The following is a 15,947-nucleotide window of genomic DNA, read 5'->3' on the forward strand; positions in this document are numbered from 1 at the left end:
TTGGGAAATTACATTTATGTCTAGCGTGTATTTACTAATATTTACATGTAAAAAAAAAATTGGATAAAATATAATGTGACATTTAACATCTTAATTTGGTGATGGAATACGTTTTTATTGCGTAGTTTTATTTTTGTTTAATCGTCACGTCGAGGTGCATGTTCCCCCCCGGAACTTTGTTTTCCGACGGACTGCGCTGTACGCACGCCCGTCCAGTCGTCCTCTGTGAGTTTCGTAGCTGTTTAACGTATTTAACTGGTTTATTTTTTTTTATCAGCGGTTTTATTTGTTAAATCGCCAGTTAAACGATGACATCCAGAGGGACGCCGAGTCGCTTCCTGAAAAGTGTCCTGCAGAACGGCGTCGGTCGGTACGTCTGCCAGCTGAAGCGAGTCTCCCTCATCTTCTCCAAAAAGGGCCAGAGCTCGTTGGGAGCCAGGTAAAGAGAAAAAAAACAAACAAAACCAGACGGATGCAATGCTTTTATGTACATAATCTTACAGTTCTCCTCTCGGTAAAGCGACAGGAATCGCGGATATTGTAGGAGAGGAGTTTAATCGATTACTTATTGCCCTGATAAATAAAGGATTTCTATTCTGAACAGCTGTAGTTTCATTTACAAATACCCGATTATTATAGCTTCATTTATTACTGCTGATCTTATAGTTACTATTATATTATGTCATATCGTAGGTATCCCTCACATCTAAGTATAAAAGCATCCAGAAATGTATACTTAAAGTAATACACCATATAATCTGATTATTATTACTCATGTATTAACCTACAAACACCTTTTAAATGTTATATCTTTTTTTGCTATAGTTTAATCTGTAAAAAAAAAAAAAAGTATCATCATTTCCAAGCAGTTCATGCATCTGCCTGTAAAATTTGACGTTGTGTAAAATGGAAAAATTGAAGTAAAAAAAAAAAAAAGCAGCTTCACAGTACTGTACCTGTGGTAACTGTTGTCTTCTTCCTCTTCAGGGACTTTATTGAGGAGGGAGTGGTGGATTATGCCAAGAAGAACCCTGGAACTGTTGTGTATGTGTCTCCTCAGCCCGTCAGGGTACCAAAGATAGTTGCAGAATACTGTAAGTACTCCCGACTGAACCTGAATTTCTGTCTTCGTTGCACGATATTATTTTTCATCTCTAAAGCGTATATCGTGCAAGAGAGCCGATAAAAAAAAAATTAAAAAAATTATAGATGTATTGATTGATTGATGCGTAAAGAATGTGTGGCTACTGGAATTGGACAATAAGGCTTAACATGAGAAGTAAAGAAGTAGAAAAGCGGTGAAGTAGCGCTCTTTGATACTGCAGGGGGCAGTACAACACCACCTCTACCTCTTTCAGGTAGAAGTTAAAAGGCACTGGGGGGGGGGGTTCACATGACTCAGTTCATTAGTGTCACTCAAGACTCATAAAGTTTCATGTTTGTAGCTGTTCCCTTCAAAGTCACTCAGTGATTTTCTTCTTTTTCCCCCATCTGGCAGTAAACGGCGCCGTGAGGGAGGAAATCATCACGAGCAAAACGTCTCCGCAGATTTCGGAGCTTCTGACCAAGCTGACCGGTCAGTCCGGCCTGGAAGTCATCCGCATCCGCAAACCCTTCCACACGGACAGCCCCAGCGTCCAGGGCCAGTGGCACCCTTTCACCAACCGGCCCCCGTCCATCGGCCTCATCAGACCACAGAAACACGACGCTGAATGAGAACTGGCCAAAATTAGAGTCAAGAACATTTGGACGTTTCCGAAAGAATTACTGCTCAACTTCCATTTCGTCTTAAATGTCTGACATCTAAATTAAATCACAGGTCAGGCAGTTCTTCAGTAATTAATGTCTTGGATATTGTCTTGAGTATTTTGTTTTGCTTTTACCCTCCTGTTTACTGGCAGCAGCGAAAGCCACTCGCAGAGAGACGTGCAGAGAACCGGCTCTGAATGCCGCATTTGAATAGACTCCACCAGAGGCTTGTCAGCCGGCATACTAAAAAAGCAGATAACTGTTTTTAATCTCAAGGTTATTTGAAGATTTATCCAATAAATGCAGGATTCTGCAGGACATGGAGGTTTGTATGAAATAATAATAATAATAAAAAAAAGAAGATATTCTTTGTTGAAGTGATTTGTGGAGTGGTGTTTAAATTTAGATTTTCCTTTTGAGTTGTGTCGGAGCAGCTTGTCAGAGGATCAACAGAGCAAAACTGATTGCAGTTGTTCTGTCTGCATCATTAAGTTTGAACTGATTTAGCTGCAGCTGAAACACTTCAGACATGAAAAGTATCAGCTTTTTTTTTTTTTAATTTTGTTTTACCTGTATGTCACGGGGAATGTTTTTAGCACTTTAATATTGAAACTTGAAGGTGTCCTTCCTTGCTGCACATCCTTAAAACGATCCAGAGCTTAAATGAACATGACAGATGGTTGTGTTGATAGCTTGAGGGACAACCCTTAACCTTCAGTGTGTGTGTGTGTGTGTGTGTGTGTGTGAGAGAGAGAGAGCTGTCCTCTGCATACAGGCTGTAAACGCCGAACTCACAACTCCTCCAGTGGGCGATTTGTTCAAATTCAAACGAGGCTGATGTTGGCGAAACTACCAGCTGCTTTCTTTGCAGTTTCTCGACCTGAATTCATCTTTTTATTTTGGACTGCGAAATGCGTCCAGCGTCGACCTCAGCGCTGTTCCCAACAAAACAAAAAAACACACAGATACTATACAGCCGAAGATCTTTTCATCACACGAATACAAATAAGCACATAAGAGTGTATGTTGGCCCCAGGGCTGATTGATGGCTTCTAATCTGCTGGTATATAGCGTATAACTCTGGCCACAGGAAATGGTTCAGCTAGTTGTGAAAATGTATGTAGAGTCGGGGAGTGACATGACTACAAAGGATGGTGATGAGGCTCTCTGCGGCAGCGCACTGCACTTGCTCTCTCCCATATACCTGTACTTTAGCATTTTAGATAAAAAAAAATTATAAAAAAAAAAGCCTCAGACATAAATACAGTTTTAATAAACGATCTGCACATTTTAAAATCTCCAAATGTCAACTATAATTAAAGTGTACAGTCAGGAGCATTACAACATGAGGAGGATAAAATGTGTTATTTCCTGCATTTGAATTGATCTATTACAGATATCACACCCTGATGGGAAACAGGCACAGCTTGACCCATGCCAGGACATTAAAGGCTCTAAATAAAATTGCTGTTGCTAAGTTACAGTCTTTAACGCTGCTCCGAAAATGGTAATTTCCGACCTCCCTCCAACACACACACACACACACACACACACACACACACGGCCCTGTCAGAGCCACTGTGTATGTATATAAATGACTGTGCGGGTGACGTGGGATCCGTCCCCAGCGGAGGACAGCGGCCTCGCCACGAGCTAAAAACAAACCGGGTATCGTGTGGCATCTGGAGAATTGAACTCAGCGTGGACATGTTCTGCATGTTATTTCATGAGTTCCCCGTCCCCCCCCCCGTCCCCCCCTCAGGGCTGTTGACAATGAGCAGGGTTTTTTTGTTGTTGTTTTTTTTTTACACCAAGCTGAACATAATGCAAATCGTTTTTTTTGTGTGTGCAAACGCCAGTGGAAATTTTAATGAACTGAAACAAACAAACATGAGACTCAACATAAGAAAAAAGTCTCTTCCTGTCAACAGCAGGTGGTTTTCACTATCTTACAAGAAGCAGGGATGTCACTTTTCTGAGAAGATCACATAGATATAAAGTTCAATTATCTACATACAAAGAAAAATGTAAAATCATACAGAACCAACTGGATGGGAAGCGTCACAGTTTACAGAAGGACACGACATGACTTTAAACAAACAACAGTGCAAAATGTGAACTCTACTTTCTTTTGGCCAACACAAACAGAAACGATGTCCTCCTTACGTAAACTGCAGGATGTAATTAGTGTGTTTCACTGTGGGTTTGTGTGCAGGTGAATGCAGCCGACGTGTTATCTATTTAACCTAAAGTCCGTCGTGCAGTACGCAGTGTGTGTTGTAAACAGATTGTGTGAGAGTGAAGCAGCAGCAGCAGCCAAAGATTCAGACGAAGCTCCAAACATGTTCACGATTGTCCACAAATGGATTATGAACATGATTGCGGGAATGTTTGTGTAACACGTGGTTAGAAAACAGTAAGACGTTTGACGCTGCAAGCATTTAAAAAAAAAGTCAAACTTGCAATGAAAAGTAAACTGATAAAAAAAGATTTCACACTTTACGACTTTCGATTTAAATAAAACACTTCAATGAATCACATCTATAAATTAAGCATCGGTTACGAATCCATACTGATGTTGATTAGCGTTAACCTCTTAGCATTTTAAGCACATTAAAATCTAGGGATGCAGAATAATGTTAAAGCTTACGGGAAATGTGTGCGACAAAAACATCATGTAGGAATGTGAAGTGTGTTAAACTGCTGCAGAAAATCTCATCGTCGCTCCCATCCTCACGTTTGCAAAAACACAAACTTGAGTGCTCTTTTAAAAAAAAAAACACTCTCTAATTGATTAGGGGGCCATCGAGGCCATTTGTAAACTCAGCAGGGTCCTTGAGAGCGAGTGTGAGCGGAGGGAGTAATAGATGATGCTGTCACGGAGAGGTGATGAGACGGGGAAATAAAAAAAGAGGCAGCGGCGAGGGAGAGCAAGAGGATCACCGAAAAGACTAAAAATATATCTTACAAAACGCTGAAAACATGCAAGGGCATACGAGCTTTTGGCAACATGTTCAGCTGTCCTGTCATCTGTTGTCTGGCCAGCACACACAGGTCAGGCTGAACGCCCTCCGAGGTCAACCACAGCGGATGTTAAATGGTCCAGAGTGGGAAAAGTTTGGGCAGCAGTGTTGACCTCTTTGCCTAAATTCAGTTTTTCATCCACATGTTTTCCCCTAAAGCGTGAAAGATGTCCAAAACATATGTCAATTTAGTGGGATTTCCAAATGTGTAAAACAAACCAAAAAAAAACAACCCACATCAACTGCACACAGAATATAAGAACGAAGGTACACAGTGAGGAATAGACCAATTAAAGACATTCATTTCACGTGCAAAAACTCATGGGACACGTGAGTTCGTGCACATGTGAAACATGTACTTAACACATTGGGGAAATAAAACTGGGATCAAATGTGGTTCGGTCATGTGTAAAGGTGTTCATACACTCGTTCCAAAAGGCTGAAATGTCAGAGAGATGCTCTGAAATGTACTAACGTGGGTGAAGGGGATATTCATGCAGCCAGATAAGCACCCTGAATCATATTTTTATGGGCCTTTAATCACGCGTCTGCGCCGGGACATTTACCGGTCTGCATAGAGTGCACCGCCTATATAACACTCGGGGTGCTTTTACGACCGAAAACCTGCAAGTGCCGACTCTCCCTCGACCCCCTTGCATCGTCATCTGCACGGCTAACCAGGACACGCGGGTCAAATGTCCTCCGCAGAGACGACAACGCTCCAACAACAAAGCGCCTGTCCTCTGTCGGTGGAGGTGAGCCAAACGCTGCTGTTACCGTCGGTGACGCTGTGACAGATGCACGCTTGCAAGTCACCGTAGGTGGGGTGGAGGTGTAGGAGGAGGGGAAGGTGGGGTGGAGGAGGAGGGGAAGGGGGGGGTGGGGGGCTTGCTGCTGCCGAGCCGCAAGAGCTGATTCAACACTTCGCAGGAAAGACGAGATTTTTATTTACCGCGTGCAGCGGCACATTTACAAACCACTCCCACATTCAATTTTTTTTTTACTTCCCTCCGAGTCGTACGTGTGCCGTTTAATCATAAGCACCAAGGAAATACTGTAAGCGCTGCAGTTCTTGTTGTTTTGGCATCGCACTGATGTCAGGTAAACACTGGTGGGGAGGGAGGGGGGTGGGGGGGGGGAGAGAGAGAGAAGGGGCTGCATGTGTGAAGGTCCTCGTCCACTATTGGACAAACCCTGCAGTGCCGTTTTAAGACCCTAAATGAAAACCATTGTTTTTTTCTTTGACACATTGCAATAGCCGGCATGAAACTATGAGCTGGAAGTCTTGACAGGAGAAAGCAATATCTGCAACATGTAAAAATGTTAATCCAGAAATATAGACTTAGTGTAGGTACGATTTGGGGCGTATAAATATAGAGCAACAAATTTCAGCTTTTTCTTGACAGTATCTCCTCCGTTAGTGTGTATTGTGGTTTCCTCTCATCCTGCTGAGCCCTGGCTGGCTCCTTTAACACGCCTCCTTTCATACTAATTTTATCTCTTTTCTCACAGATGCAAAAAAAAAAAAAAAAAGAAATACAGAAAGAAAGAAATTCAGTCCAAATTTGCTACAGGTGTCTTCATTGGCACAACACATTGCTACTAACAGCTGCAACAGTGATGTAATTATTGCTATTTACATGAGGGAAACGAAAAAGAAAGAAAGAAAAAAAAAAAGAGCGGTTCAAATAAATACGCCGAAATGTAGGATTTGTCTGAACGCCAGCGCTTCTCATGCACTCTTATCAAAGCTGGGCTGCTAACGTGATACTCCAAACCAGAAGCCTGTATCCCGCTTCTTGCAACGATTGCGCGGCTGACGACGGAGAACAGGAGCTGCGGTAATAATTGTTCTTTTGTCAAGCAAACATGTCAAAAATGGAACAGGTTTCTGACTGTGAAACGTGAGAAAGTACGACGGGCAATTTTCCTCTACTTTCTGACAATGATGAATCCAAAATATGATTCTGAAAATTATCATTAATTACAGCCCTGCAATGGATTTTCTGTGGATAGAAAGTGCTCAAAAAAACAGTGTAATCCTTTTCTGCTTCACTTCCACTTGTCGGTCCATATGCTCAGTATTTTGGAAGCGTGATCATTTTGTGAAAATACAGATAAACACACGGCTTCCGTTCAAGCTTGTTCAAAAAGATAAAATACCTATACATGCTCTGAGATTACTGCATGTCCAGAAAAAGATTGGATGATTGGTATTATTACATTTAGAGGGTTGGCGTGGCTCCGAAATTGGACGATTAATACCTGCTGATTCATCCCGAAAGCATGAAGTGTTTTTTTTGTTGTTTTTTTTTATTTGTTGTTCTGGACCGTGTGACACATTTGTGATCTTTACCCTCCATCCTTTCTCTCCAGAACAAACAACAGTTTTAAATCGTCTACTTTTCACCATCAGAAGAGATTATTGTTCCGATTAGTCCGGTCCACAAATGCACTCACAACAGGAGCGACCGCGTGCAGACGTGAGGCCTGGACCACGCTGCCTGCCCGGCGTGGGCGCTGCCTCCGACCAGCTGCAGGTCACACTGTTGATTCAGCGAGTTTCTCTTTGATGGTGGCCCACCGGTACAGTATTTGTTAAGGTTCAACATATGATGAGCTGTAACCGAAAAGCAGGCACGTGGATTTTTTTTTTTTTGACACACTGAGACAGAGGAGCGACACAGGCAGTGTGTCACAGGTCCTACGGTTAGCCGCGTAACGATGCACCGAAGATACAGTTTGGATGGAGTATCACTTTAACCTCAGCAGAGGTCTAATATTACGAAGACTTCTTGTCTGCCTCCACCTGATTGATTTTTTTTTCTTTACCCATTTTGTCACCCGTTTTGCCTTTTTGTGTCTACACTGAGGTAGCATCGCCAAGCTCCCTTCTTATCTGAAACCTATCCGTGCAAGTCTGTGGCCAAATCTTTCCACAGCTCCACTTTTTGAATAGCAAGTAAGTGTTGTCCATCATGAAAAGTGAAATCACCGACCATTCGTCACAGGAGACACAAGAGGCTGCACGCGACCTGCAGGTACACCGACCGACACCGGGTAAATAACAGCAGCGTTTTCATTACAACAGTCAGTCCTCCCCACAACTAACGGGTCACCGTTGGGGGTAAAAATAAATAACTGTGGGGACAAAGACGGAGAAGGGGAAACGTCCTAGATGGAGCTCTCGTCAGGATGCACGTCCAGCTGTGTGTGTTTCCTCTTCTCCAGGATCCTGTTGAGCTCCTCCGTGAAGGAGTGGTAGAGCGGCGACATGCCCTCAGGGTCGGCCTGCCGCAGCAGCACGTAGCTGTTCCCGTTCATCTTCCTCAGCACGCTGGGCAGAGTGGCTGACAGCCCGTTGGCGTAGTCCATGTTGGGAAGCGGAGGCGGCATGGGGAGGGGAGGAGCGGGGGGAGGCGTTTTGGCCGGGGACACCTGACCGTCGCCGGGAACTATCTGGAAGAAACCGTCGCCGAGGTCCCCGAAGGTCGGCACCGAGATGGAGCGCCGACCCTGCCGGCCGTTATATTGGCTGGAGATGGTTTTGAGTTCGAGATGGGAGCTCCTCTTCCTCTCGCTGCCCCCCAGGACCTGCAGGCCTTGCTGGGAGAACTTCCTGTCCTGAGAGGCCCGCCTGGTGCAGAAGCTCACGTAAAGCAGCACCACAGTCAACACCAAGCAAAGCCCTCCGAGGACGGCCACCAGAGAGATGTACACGGCCTCCATGTGCCTGTAGGTCTGGAACTCCGGCTCCGGAGGCCGCGGGGCCGGAGGCGAAGGAAGAGGCTGCTCTGTGGGGCTGCTGGTGGAGTAAACGGTCGGGCTAGAAGCTGTCGTGGGGTTGGTCGTGGCTTCGGGCTCCACGGGGAAGAACGGATCCGTGTGAACCCTCACCGTGTACAGATAAACCAGGACGGAGACGGAGTTCTCCACGGCGAAGCAGCGATACGAGCCGCTCTGAAGGGTGCGAGCTCCGATGATGAGGAGGCCATCGGTGCCGATGCGGTAGCCCGAATTGAGGCCGTATCCCTGGAGCTCCTTGCCGTTTAGCGTCCAGCGTGGACTCGCCAGGTTGGAGCGCAGCTCGCACTGGAGCAGCACGTCGTCGCCCGACATCACCGAACGCCTCCGGTGGACAACTGCGAAACAGAGCGAGAGGACAAGAGACGTGAAATGGAGCTGGAAAAGAAGACGGAGAGACGGCAAGAGATCAACGTAGAAGGAGATGTCAGGTCACCAAGGTAACGGTTTGAAAGCGCGGGTGAGCGACATGCATCGCTTTCCATCACATTTCATAAGCCTCTTTAAATGTAGTGAGCCCACCAGCGCAGCCGGCTCGACCGGCCGACCTCCAGCAGGAGAGGGACTGATTAAAAGGTGCAGGCTGGGACCTGGGGGATGGGTAAGGAACGTACACCTAATGAAATCCTTTAATAGATCCTAAAATGCCTGAGTTTTCAGGCAGAGAAAGACGAATATGTGTTGGACTCCTTTAACCCCTAAAATCTGGGTGAGCGAGAGAGAGAGAGTCTAATCCAGAGGGAACGATGGGAGGTAAAATAAAGTATGAAACTTTCTCAAAAAATGAACAGTGATGCTGTTACATAATGGGCTTGCAGCAGGTGCGTGTGTGCGTGCGTCAGAACACATACCGTTTCCTGAATTCTCCCTACAGCCTCGGATTCCTCTCATGATATCCTGGATGAGGTTTGACCTGAAACAATAATACAAAATGTAAAAAAATTTGCATTTAACGCTCATTAAACCAGGAAAAAAAACAGTGAGATTAAAACATTTTTCTGAGAGTGTTAGAGACAAAAAAAAAAAGGCAAACAGAATGTGGACGTGAACATTTCTACAATCAAGATTCAAACCTAAGAGCTGCTTATAAAATAACTAAAAACAATTTAAAAGGATAACTTGAGACGCATCCAGACTGCAGGAAATAATCTGCAGTCAGATATGGAAACACAAAGTTTCTGCAGCAATCATTTTGCAATATTGGAGCTTCCTGCAGGCTGTAGGCGGAGAGAGCAGCATACATAAACGCTTTTTTACTGAGTTCAGAGGGGTGAGCCTTCATTCCCGTCTCTGTTTTCTAATGACTCGACTGTTGATTCTCTTTTATGGAAGGATTAGTACAACAGTGCGTGTGTGGTTGTTTTAGAAAATCAGCCGGTTTGTAAGTATTGTACACTATTAACCAGATTAACAGTAAAATGTTCCCCTCACGCTCGATTCTTTCTGCTGCTTCCTCCGAAATGTGATGCAAAACGGTAAAACAAACCCACAGGAGAGGCTGATGTGTCTGCTGCAGTAATGGAGATTAAGATGTCTGCTACTCACTCATGCAGAGTGAATGAAGAGAGGAGCAAACAGTCCCCGGTGCGGGAGGGAGGGTGTGTGTGTGTGTGTGGGTGTGGGTGTGTGTGGGTGGGTGGGTGGGTGGGTGTGTGTGTGTGTGTGTGTGTGTGTGTGTGTGTGTGGGTGGGTGTGTGTGTTTGTCTGTTCATGAGGGGTTTGCAGACTGTGCCCGTTCATGTTCATGTGCCTGAATCTCGCAGCACCTCCAGTGTCTTCAGAGAAACTTCTGCCACTGGATTTATTATTATTTATTGTGTTCTTCAGGTAACGCCTCAGTAAACCTCGGTTAAATGTAACAAAGTACAATTGTTTCAAGGTACATGACATTTACGCGAGTATTTCTATTTCGTGCTACTTTTACTCCACCACAGTTCAACTAACTGGTTATTTTAGACATTTTGATTTTACAGAGGAAATATTGAAGTGGTTGCCTTCTTCTAGATGAACAAGGTACTCGACAGAATATTAGAATGAACTCAACGCCTCAAACAGCTATAAAACAGTGAAATCCTACTTTTATATGTTCATGCATCAACAATAGTAATCTATTCATGAAAAACTAAATGAGTACTTCCTCCTCCAGGGTCAGTAACAAACCGTTGGATGAAAGGTAATGTTTTATTTACTTTATAATTTAAACATTTTCTGGAAAGAACTGTTTTATTATTTGGTCCTGGTTAATGGGGAAATAATTATTTTCTCAATTTTAATAAAAATATACTAATTTGTGTATCTTTTAATATTTACTACTCTACTTTTTTTTTTATATTAACATATTTAAGTGGAATTCTTATAATCATACCAGTTGAAGACTCGTCTCTGTTTTCGTCTGTAATCGGTGCAACGTTATATAGATTTCTTGATAATTATTCAAAGTTCTGGATCTGTGAGTGTTTCAGTTTTCAACTCAACACAAATGCCGAAATCATATTCAAATGTTTATTTTGTGAGCAATCATTTGAAATTCAAACCTTCCTCATTACAGGAGGGACTCCTGCTGAGCTGAACAGAGCTGATGAGAGAAATCCAGGTCAACTACATTGTCTTAAACCTGCTTTCATAGAAATTCTGTTGGAGGGGTACGCAAGCTGTATTAATAATTCATTCGACTCTGGTGTTGCTGCTGAGCCCACAAGGAAGACATAAACATCAACCAAAAAGGTCATGAGTGCAAAAATATACACCGTTTGTATGTTTGTTACTCATTTCAAGAGGGGAATGAGAACAAATTATCATTTTACCTAATTATCTTACAGTTTTTTAAAAACATGGACGGCTTGATATTATGTTTTTGCCAGAAAATTGCGACATCTTTCAGAAACTGGAAATGGAGAAAAGCATAAAAGGCAGTTTAGGGAGGAGATGAAGTGGAGCTGAGTGAACAGGTGGAGCTGTGGACGAGGTTTAGAAAAAAGAAGTCTTGTGATTTGTGCAAGAGATTTATCTCTCTCGACAAGAGTCTGTTTGTTTTTCTGCCAAATCTCTGCAACCCCCTTTTACTTTCCGTATGCTCTTCTATAAAAACGCCGCGAGTCTGTCTTGTGTGTTTATCTAATGCTGGAAAGAAGCATGTGTGTATTCGTTAAGTGTGCGTTCCATCACCTCTGTGCCCGGGAAGATATTTCCACGCACACTCTCCCATCCCAGCCGCAGAAGGGGTCTCTGGCGAACACGCAGTCGTAACAGGAAGTGTACCTCCGGCAGGTCGACATCGGCACCTGCACGACTCCGGAGTGGGAGCCGACGTAGATGCTCCTCTGTAACACCAAAGAGAAATGACGAGTAAATATGAGAGCGATAGGCTGCATGTTTTCACCTGCCTTATTGAAAGCATAACCAGCTCATTCAAATCCTTATTCTGTCCATCGTACATACCACAGCCGAGGATACGACCATGCTCTCTATGGGCTGCGGTTTATCGAACATCTGCAGCTCTTCTATGATGTGCATTTCTCCGTCGACGTCCACAGCTCTGTGCAGCCATCCGTCATCTGCAAGAAAAGAAGACATACCTAAACTAAGACGGCGAACACGGTATGAGCATGTGGGTTAAACTGGCCTGTACGTGATTTAACTAAGTAAAAAGAAAACGTTCTGTTAGTACGATGCAATACTCAAAGACGTCACCAGATGGCGCGTAGATGCACAGAATTAATCCTTCAGTCAAAGCTGTAGCAAACTAAAGTTTTCTGCCTGGTTGTTTCTACATTCAGGTGAGTTAATATTCCTCAAAATGACACACGTTGTACCCCAGAGAAAGTGCAGTAAATCGTTACGCATAACGTGCGGTGTTTTGTGTTAAGTAATTCTGATGTAATGTGTAAAAGTAGATGTAGACTATAAAAAAAAGTAGACTATGATACGCTACTGGACCCGTTTTTAGTACAACATGCTAAACTTATCATCTAGGAACAACTGCAGACTGTTATTGATCAATAATGAAGCTCTATACGAAGGTTCAGATACTCAAGACAGTTCTTTAGTTGAATCCATTGATAGTTTGTTTTTTTTGGTGGTTTCATGGCAATTTGATGACAGAAACTCACCAGTTCCCAAAAACAGAACGGTGTAAACGTTCCCGTCCAGCGCCGGCTCCCTGTGCACCGCGATCTTCACGTAGTTGACGCTCCTCTTGAACATGAGCGGACGCACGCCCATCGGGTGCACCTGGTTGGCCATCAGCGGGTGCCTCCTGGCGAACGTGAGCACGTTGTCGGGGAGGTCTCGGGAGGAGTTGATGGCCCGGGATCTGTGCGCGTCTGTTATACACTGGAGAGAAAGCCAAAACGATGACACGGAGGAAGAATCCAAATCTCTAACGATGGTGGAGAGACAGTTGACAGATGAAACGTACAGATCCAGGTCTCGGCTCTGGAACCTTCCCCGTGTACTCCCTCCACTTTGAGTCCTGCACCTCCATGTACGGCCCCTCGAAGACCTTCTGGACATCTGATAAGGCGTACTGGCAGATAGCAGATGCTTTGATATTCTTCCTGAAAGACAATCCCCCGACCCCGTCAAGGGGACAACACGCAAGATTAATGATTCAAAGTTGAATAAACACTGAGTGAGCGCTTATTATCTGGGGAGCAACTGCCGCCCGAGATCGAATTTCAGAGCTGTCACAGATCATCAGCGGCCTCTGACAGGCGGAAACGGGAGCTCGGCTACTGAGAGCTGATCTCTGAAAACGGTGGGTGTCTCTGGTGGTAAAGGTTTTTTTTTTCTTTTTGACGCTCACATTTTTCTCTTGGATCTTATCAATTTATCCTGAGTGGGCATGTTGGGAGTGATGTCACTGACAGGTGTGTAATTTTCCCTCTGGTAGCGACACCCACCGTCCACTCCAGCAGGAAGTATTTGTTTTCAACACAACACTTATAGCACTAAAATACCCACTCCTCTCCCCGTGAGTCATTAACAAAACAAAAAAACTGTGGAGCACCTGTGAAAGAAAGATTTTGTCCGCCAGCATGAGTCGGTCGCCGCAAACCAGGTGAAACTGAATCTTAAGCCCTGAAGGTGAGATCAGTAATGGGGGGAAAATGTCGACGTCACATTCTTGAGTCCATTGTGTGACCGCATCGGTCTTCAAAAGCATTCGAGAGAAAAATGAGAACGACGTGAAACCAGAATCTGTCTTTTAAAATCAGGTGAGCAGTATCGCTCAGGGGCCTTACTCACTCTTAAACACTTGAGTCAAACACAGTGGGATGACTACTGCTCACACAGGTGTGCTTTTAAAAGAAAGAGAAAAAGGAGAAGAAAGAGAAGAAGAAGGGGAGAAGAAAAAAAGAAAAGAAGAAAGAGAAGAAGGAGAAGAAAGAGAAGAAGAAGGGGAGAAGAAAAAAAGAAAAGAAGAAAGAGAAGAAAGGGAGAAAAAAAAGATGAAGGAGAAGAAGAAAACTACAGCAGCTGCAGTGAATGAGGGGACAGATAGTTTGATCACATCAACAAGAGGAAGTCTGGCAGTGAAAAAAAAAATGAAGAAGAAAATAGGTTGGAAGGAAGAGAGAAATAGATGATATTAATGTCCCGTTGCAATGCTATCCTCTCCATCAAAACCTAAAAACCCTTGGGACAGTTTTATGCAGCATGACTCTGCATATCAGCATAAACACACTCTCTCATCACTGCCAGATTTTCCACTGGCGGTCGTTGTCCTCTGACACGGTCACATCAGCGCCGACTCCAGCTCGGCTGCTTCTCTTCTCACAACTGCTCTCCCAGGGGTTCATATAATGCCCTTCTTTCCTTATCGGTTAATCTGTTGAACATTTTTACAATCAAATCGTTTCCTCTATAAAATATCAGAAAATGGAGAAAAGAGCCTCGGGGGACATTTTCAAATGCAAAACCCAAAAGATGTTCCCCACAATACCGAGAAGCTAAAACAGGAAACTGTTTAGCATTTTTACTTAATTTAGTGAATGACTTTAATGATTAACGTTGCTGATGAATTCTCTGTTGGTTGACTAATCTATTCATTGAATAATTGTTTTGGCAAGGACCTGAAAAATCCAATTCATCCTCCAAATATAACGGATCTACATTCATGTCAAAAAACAATCACAGATTCTCATTATATTTTTTATTATTTTGTGTCATTGTTGTCTCTTAAAAGAGGAGATAAACCCCATATTTAGTGGGATAATTAGGTTTCTCAATTGAATGTCACATTTTTCTTTGTGTAACGTTAAAACACCATATTTTCTTTTATCTTTACTTCAATCCAAAATGTTTTGGTTTTTTTTAGGTTTTCCGGGGAGAAAATTTTAACATGACAATAACCCCGGTGCACAAAGCCAGGTCAGAAAGTAACAATTTTCCCAGTTTGATGTGAAAGAACTTCACTGCTCAGAAGCTTTTAATGCTAAGCTAAGCTAGCGGTTGCTTCATATTATGATGCATCTTGGCAAGAAAGTCGGCCAAACTATTTATTTTAAAGGTAAAAAACAAAAAACAAAAAAAAAACGACATGTCAGTCGGGTGAATGAAGGGGAACCTCTTACCATTCCAGACCAAAGACACCGTAAAAAATGCTGCTGTGGGCGTCTCGCCCCTGCAGGACGAAGACATCGCGCAGGATGTTGAGGTGCAGCTCGTACTCTGGGACCGAACACACCATCCTGGCCTTCAGGAAGGTGGTCCACTTCCTCTGCAGGGTCCTCTGGCCGCCCCAGTCGTTCTGCAGGCGGAGGAGACAACGTACGAACGAGCTGATAAGATGGGATCGACGATTAGATAAAGTCACTCACAAACAACCTCTCTCACACGCATCGCTCGTCTGTGATCGTATTAACTGTGACACGGTGACACAACCGATGCACATGCATGTATTTTACAATGTACACGCGATTATGCGCATATAAAGGAAGGGGGAAGGAGGAAGTGAGGAGACGTAAACAGCGGCGTGTTCTGGCTGCTTTCGCACATTTGCTCTAATTGCATTTGAGGAGAGGTGGGAGGCAGCGAGTGGAGTAATTTAGCTCAACTCATTTAGATGTGAAATTAAAAAAAAAAAAAGATAAGAGAGAGAGATGGAGACTACTTTTCTCTTTGTTTGTACAAATCACAGCGCCTCATCTTTCTTTGTTTATGTCTTTGGGGTGCATCTGTCATTCATCGACACGCTCTGCCTGCCTCGGCCGCCCACACATTAAGGCGAAGTGGCTGAAATCTAAATAAGACATATCTGAAACATCAGGAGCACTTTTGTCAATAATACTAACTCAATTTATGGTCGAAGAAGAAGAATAACGGAGAAGGGAAAAGACAAAATGCATCCACTCTTTTCAGTTTCCTTTC

At 43.8% G+C, this 15,947-nt stretch overlaps 2 protein-coding genes across 3 annotated transcripts in view; one reads left to right on the forward strand and one right to left on the reverse strand.

Moving 5' to 3' along the window:
- Positions 1 to 188: 188 nt before the first annotated feature.
- Positions 189 to 2,126, forward strand: mrpl43 (mitochondrial ribosomal protein L43). The gene is made up of 3 exons (XM_069160167.1): positions 189 to 439; positions 988 to 1,094; positions 1,499 to 2,126. Exons 1-3 carry the CDS (start codon positions 309 to 311, stop codon positions 1,714 to 1,716), a joined length of 456 nt encoding a protein of 151 aa, XP_069016268.1. The 5' UTR covers positions 189 to 308; the 3' UTR covers positions 1,717 to 2,126.
- Positions 2,127 to 2,999: 873 nt separating this feature from the next.
- Positions 3,000 to 15,947, reverse strand: part of sema4gb (sema domain, immunoglobulin domain (Ig), transmembrane domain (TM) and short cytoplasmic domain, (semaphorin) 4Gb) — a 38,218-nt gene continuing 25,270 nt past the window's right edge. For both annotated transcript variants that reach the window (XM_069160165.1, XM_069160166.1), the window contains 7 exons: positions 15,152 to 15,327; positions 12,994 to 13,132; positions 12,686 to 12,908; positions 12,015 to 12,130; positions 11,742 to 11,896; positions 9,428 to 9,489; positions 3,000 to 8,914 (listed from right to left, as the gene is read on the reverse strand). In XM_069160165.1, coding sequence (XP_069016266.1) covers positions 7,947 to 8,914; positions 9,428 to 9,489; positions 11,742 to 11,896; positions 12,015 to 12,130; positions 12,686 to 12,908; positions 12,994 to 13,132; positions 15,152 to 15,327 — 1,839 coding nt within the window. In that variant the 3' untranslated portion in view covers positions 3,000 to 7,946. The remainder of the gene's footprint in view (positions 8,915 to 9,427; positions 9,490 to 11,741; positions 11,897 to 12,014; positions 12,131 to 12,685; positions 12,909 to 12,993; positions 13,133 to 15,151; positions 15,328 to 15,947) is intronic.

Source organism: Embiotoca jacksoni, unplaced genomic scaffold (genome assembly GCF_022577435.1).
Source record: "Embiotoca jacksoni isolate LCO1_2020_lvr unplaced genomic scaffold, fEmbJac1.0.p SCAF_26, whole genome shotgun sequence".
In the NCBI taxonomy this organism is placed as follows: domain Eukaryota; kingdom Metazoa; phylum Chordata; class Actinopteri; family Embiotocidae; genus Embiotoca; species Embiotoca jacksoni.

What these genes read in the sequence shown, in the direction of transcription:
- mrpl43 (XM_069160167.1), top strand. Translation starts at nt 309, where the DNA reads ATGACATCCAGAGGGACGCCGAGTCGCTTCCTGAAAAGTGTCCTGCAG. An exon ending in CAGAGCTCGTTGGGAGCCAG is followed by an intron (nt 440 to 987) that starts GTAAAGAGAAAA and finishes CTTCCTCTTCAG; the next exon opens with GGACTTTATTGAGGAGGGAG. An exon ending in AAAGATAGTTGCAGAATACT is followed by an intron (nt 1,095 to 1,498) that starts GTAAGTACTCCC and finishes CCCATCTGGCAG; the next exon opens with TAAACGGCGCCGTGAGGGAG.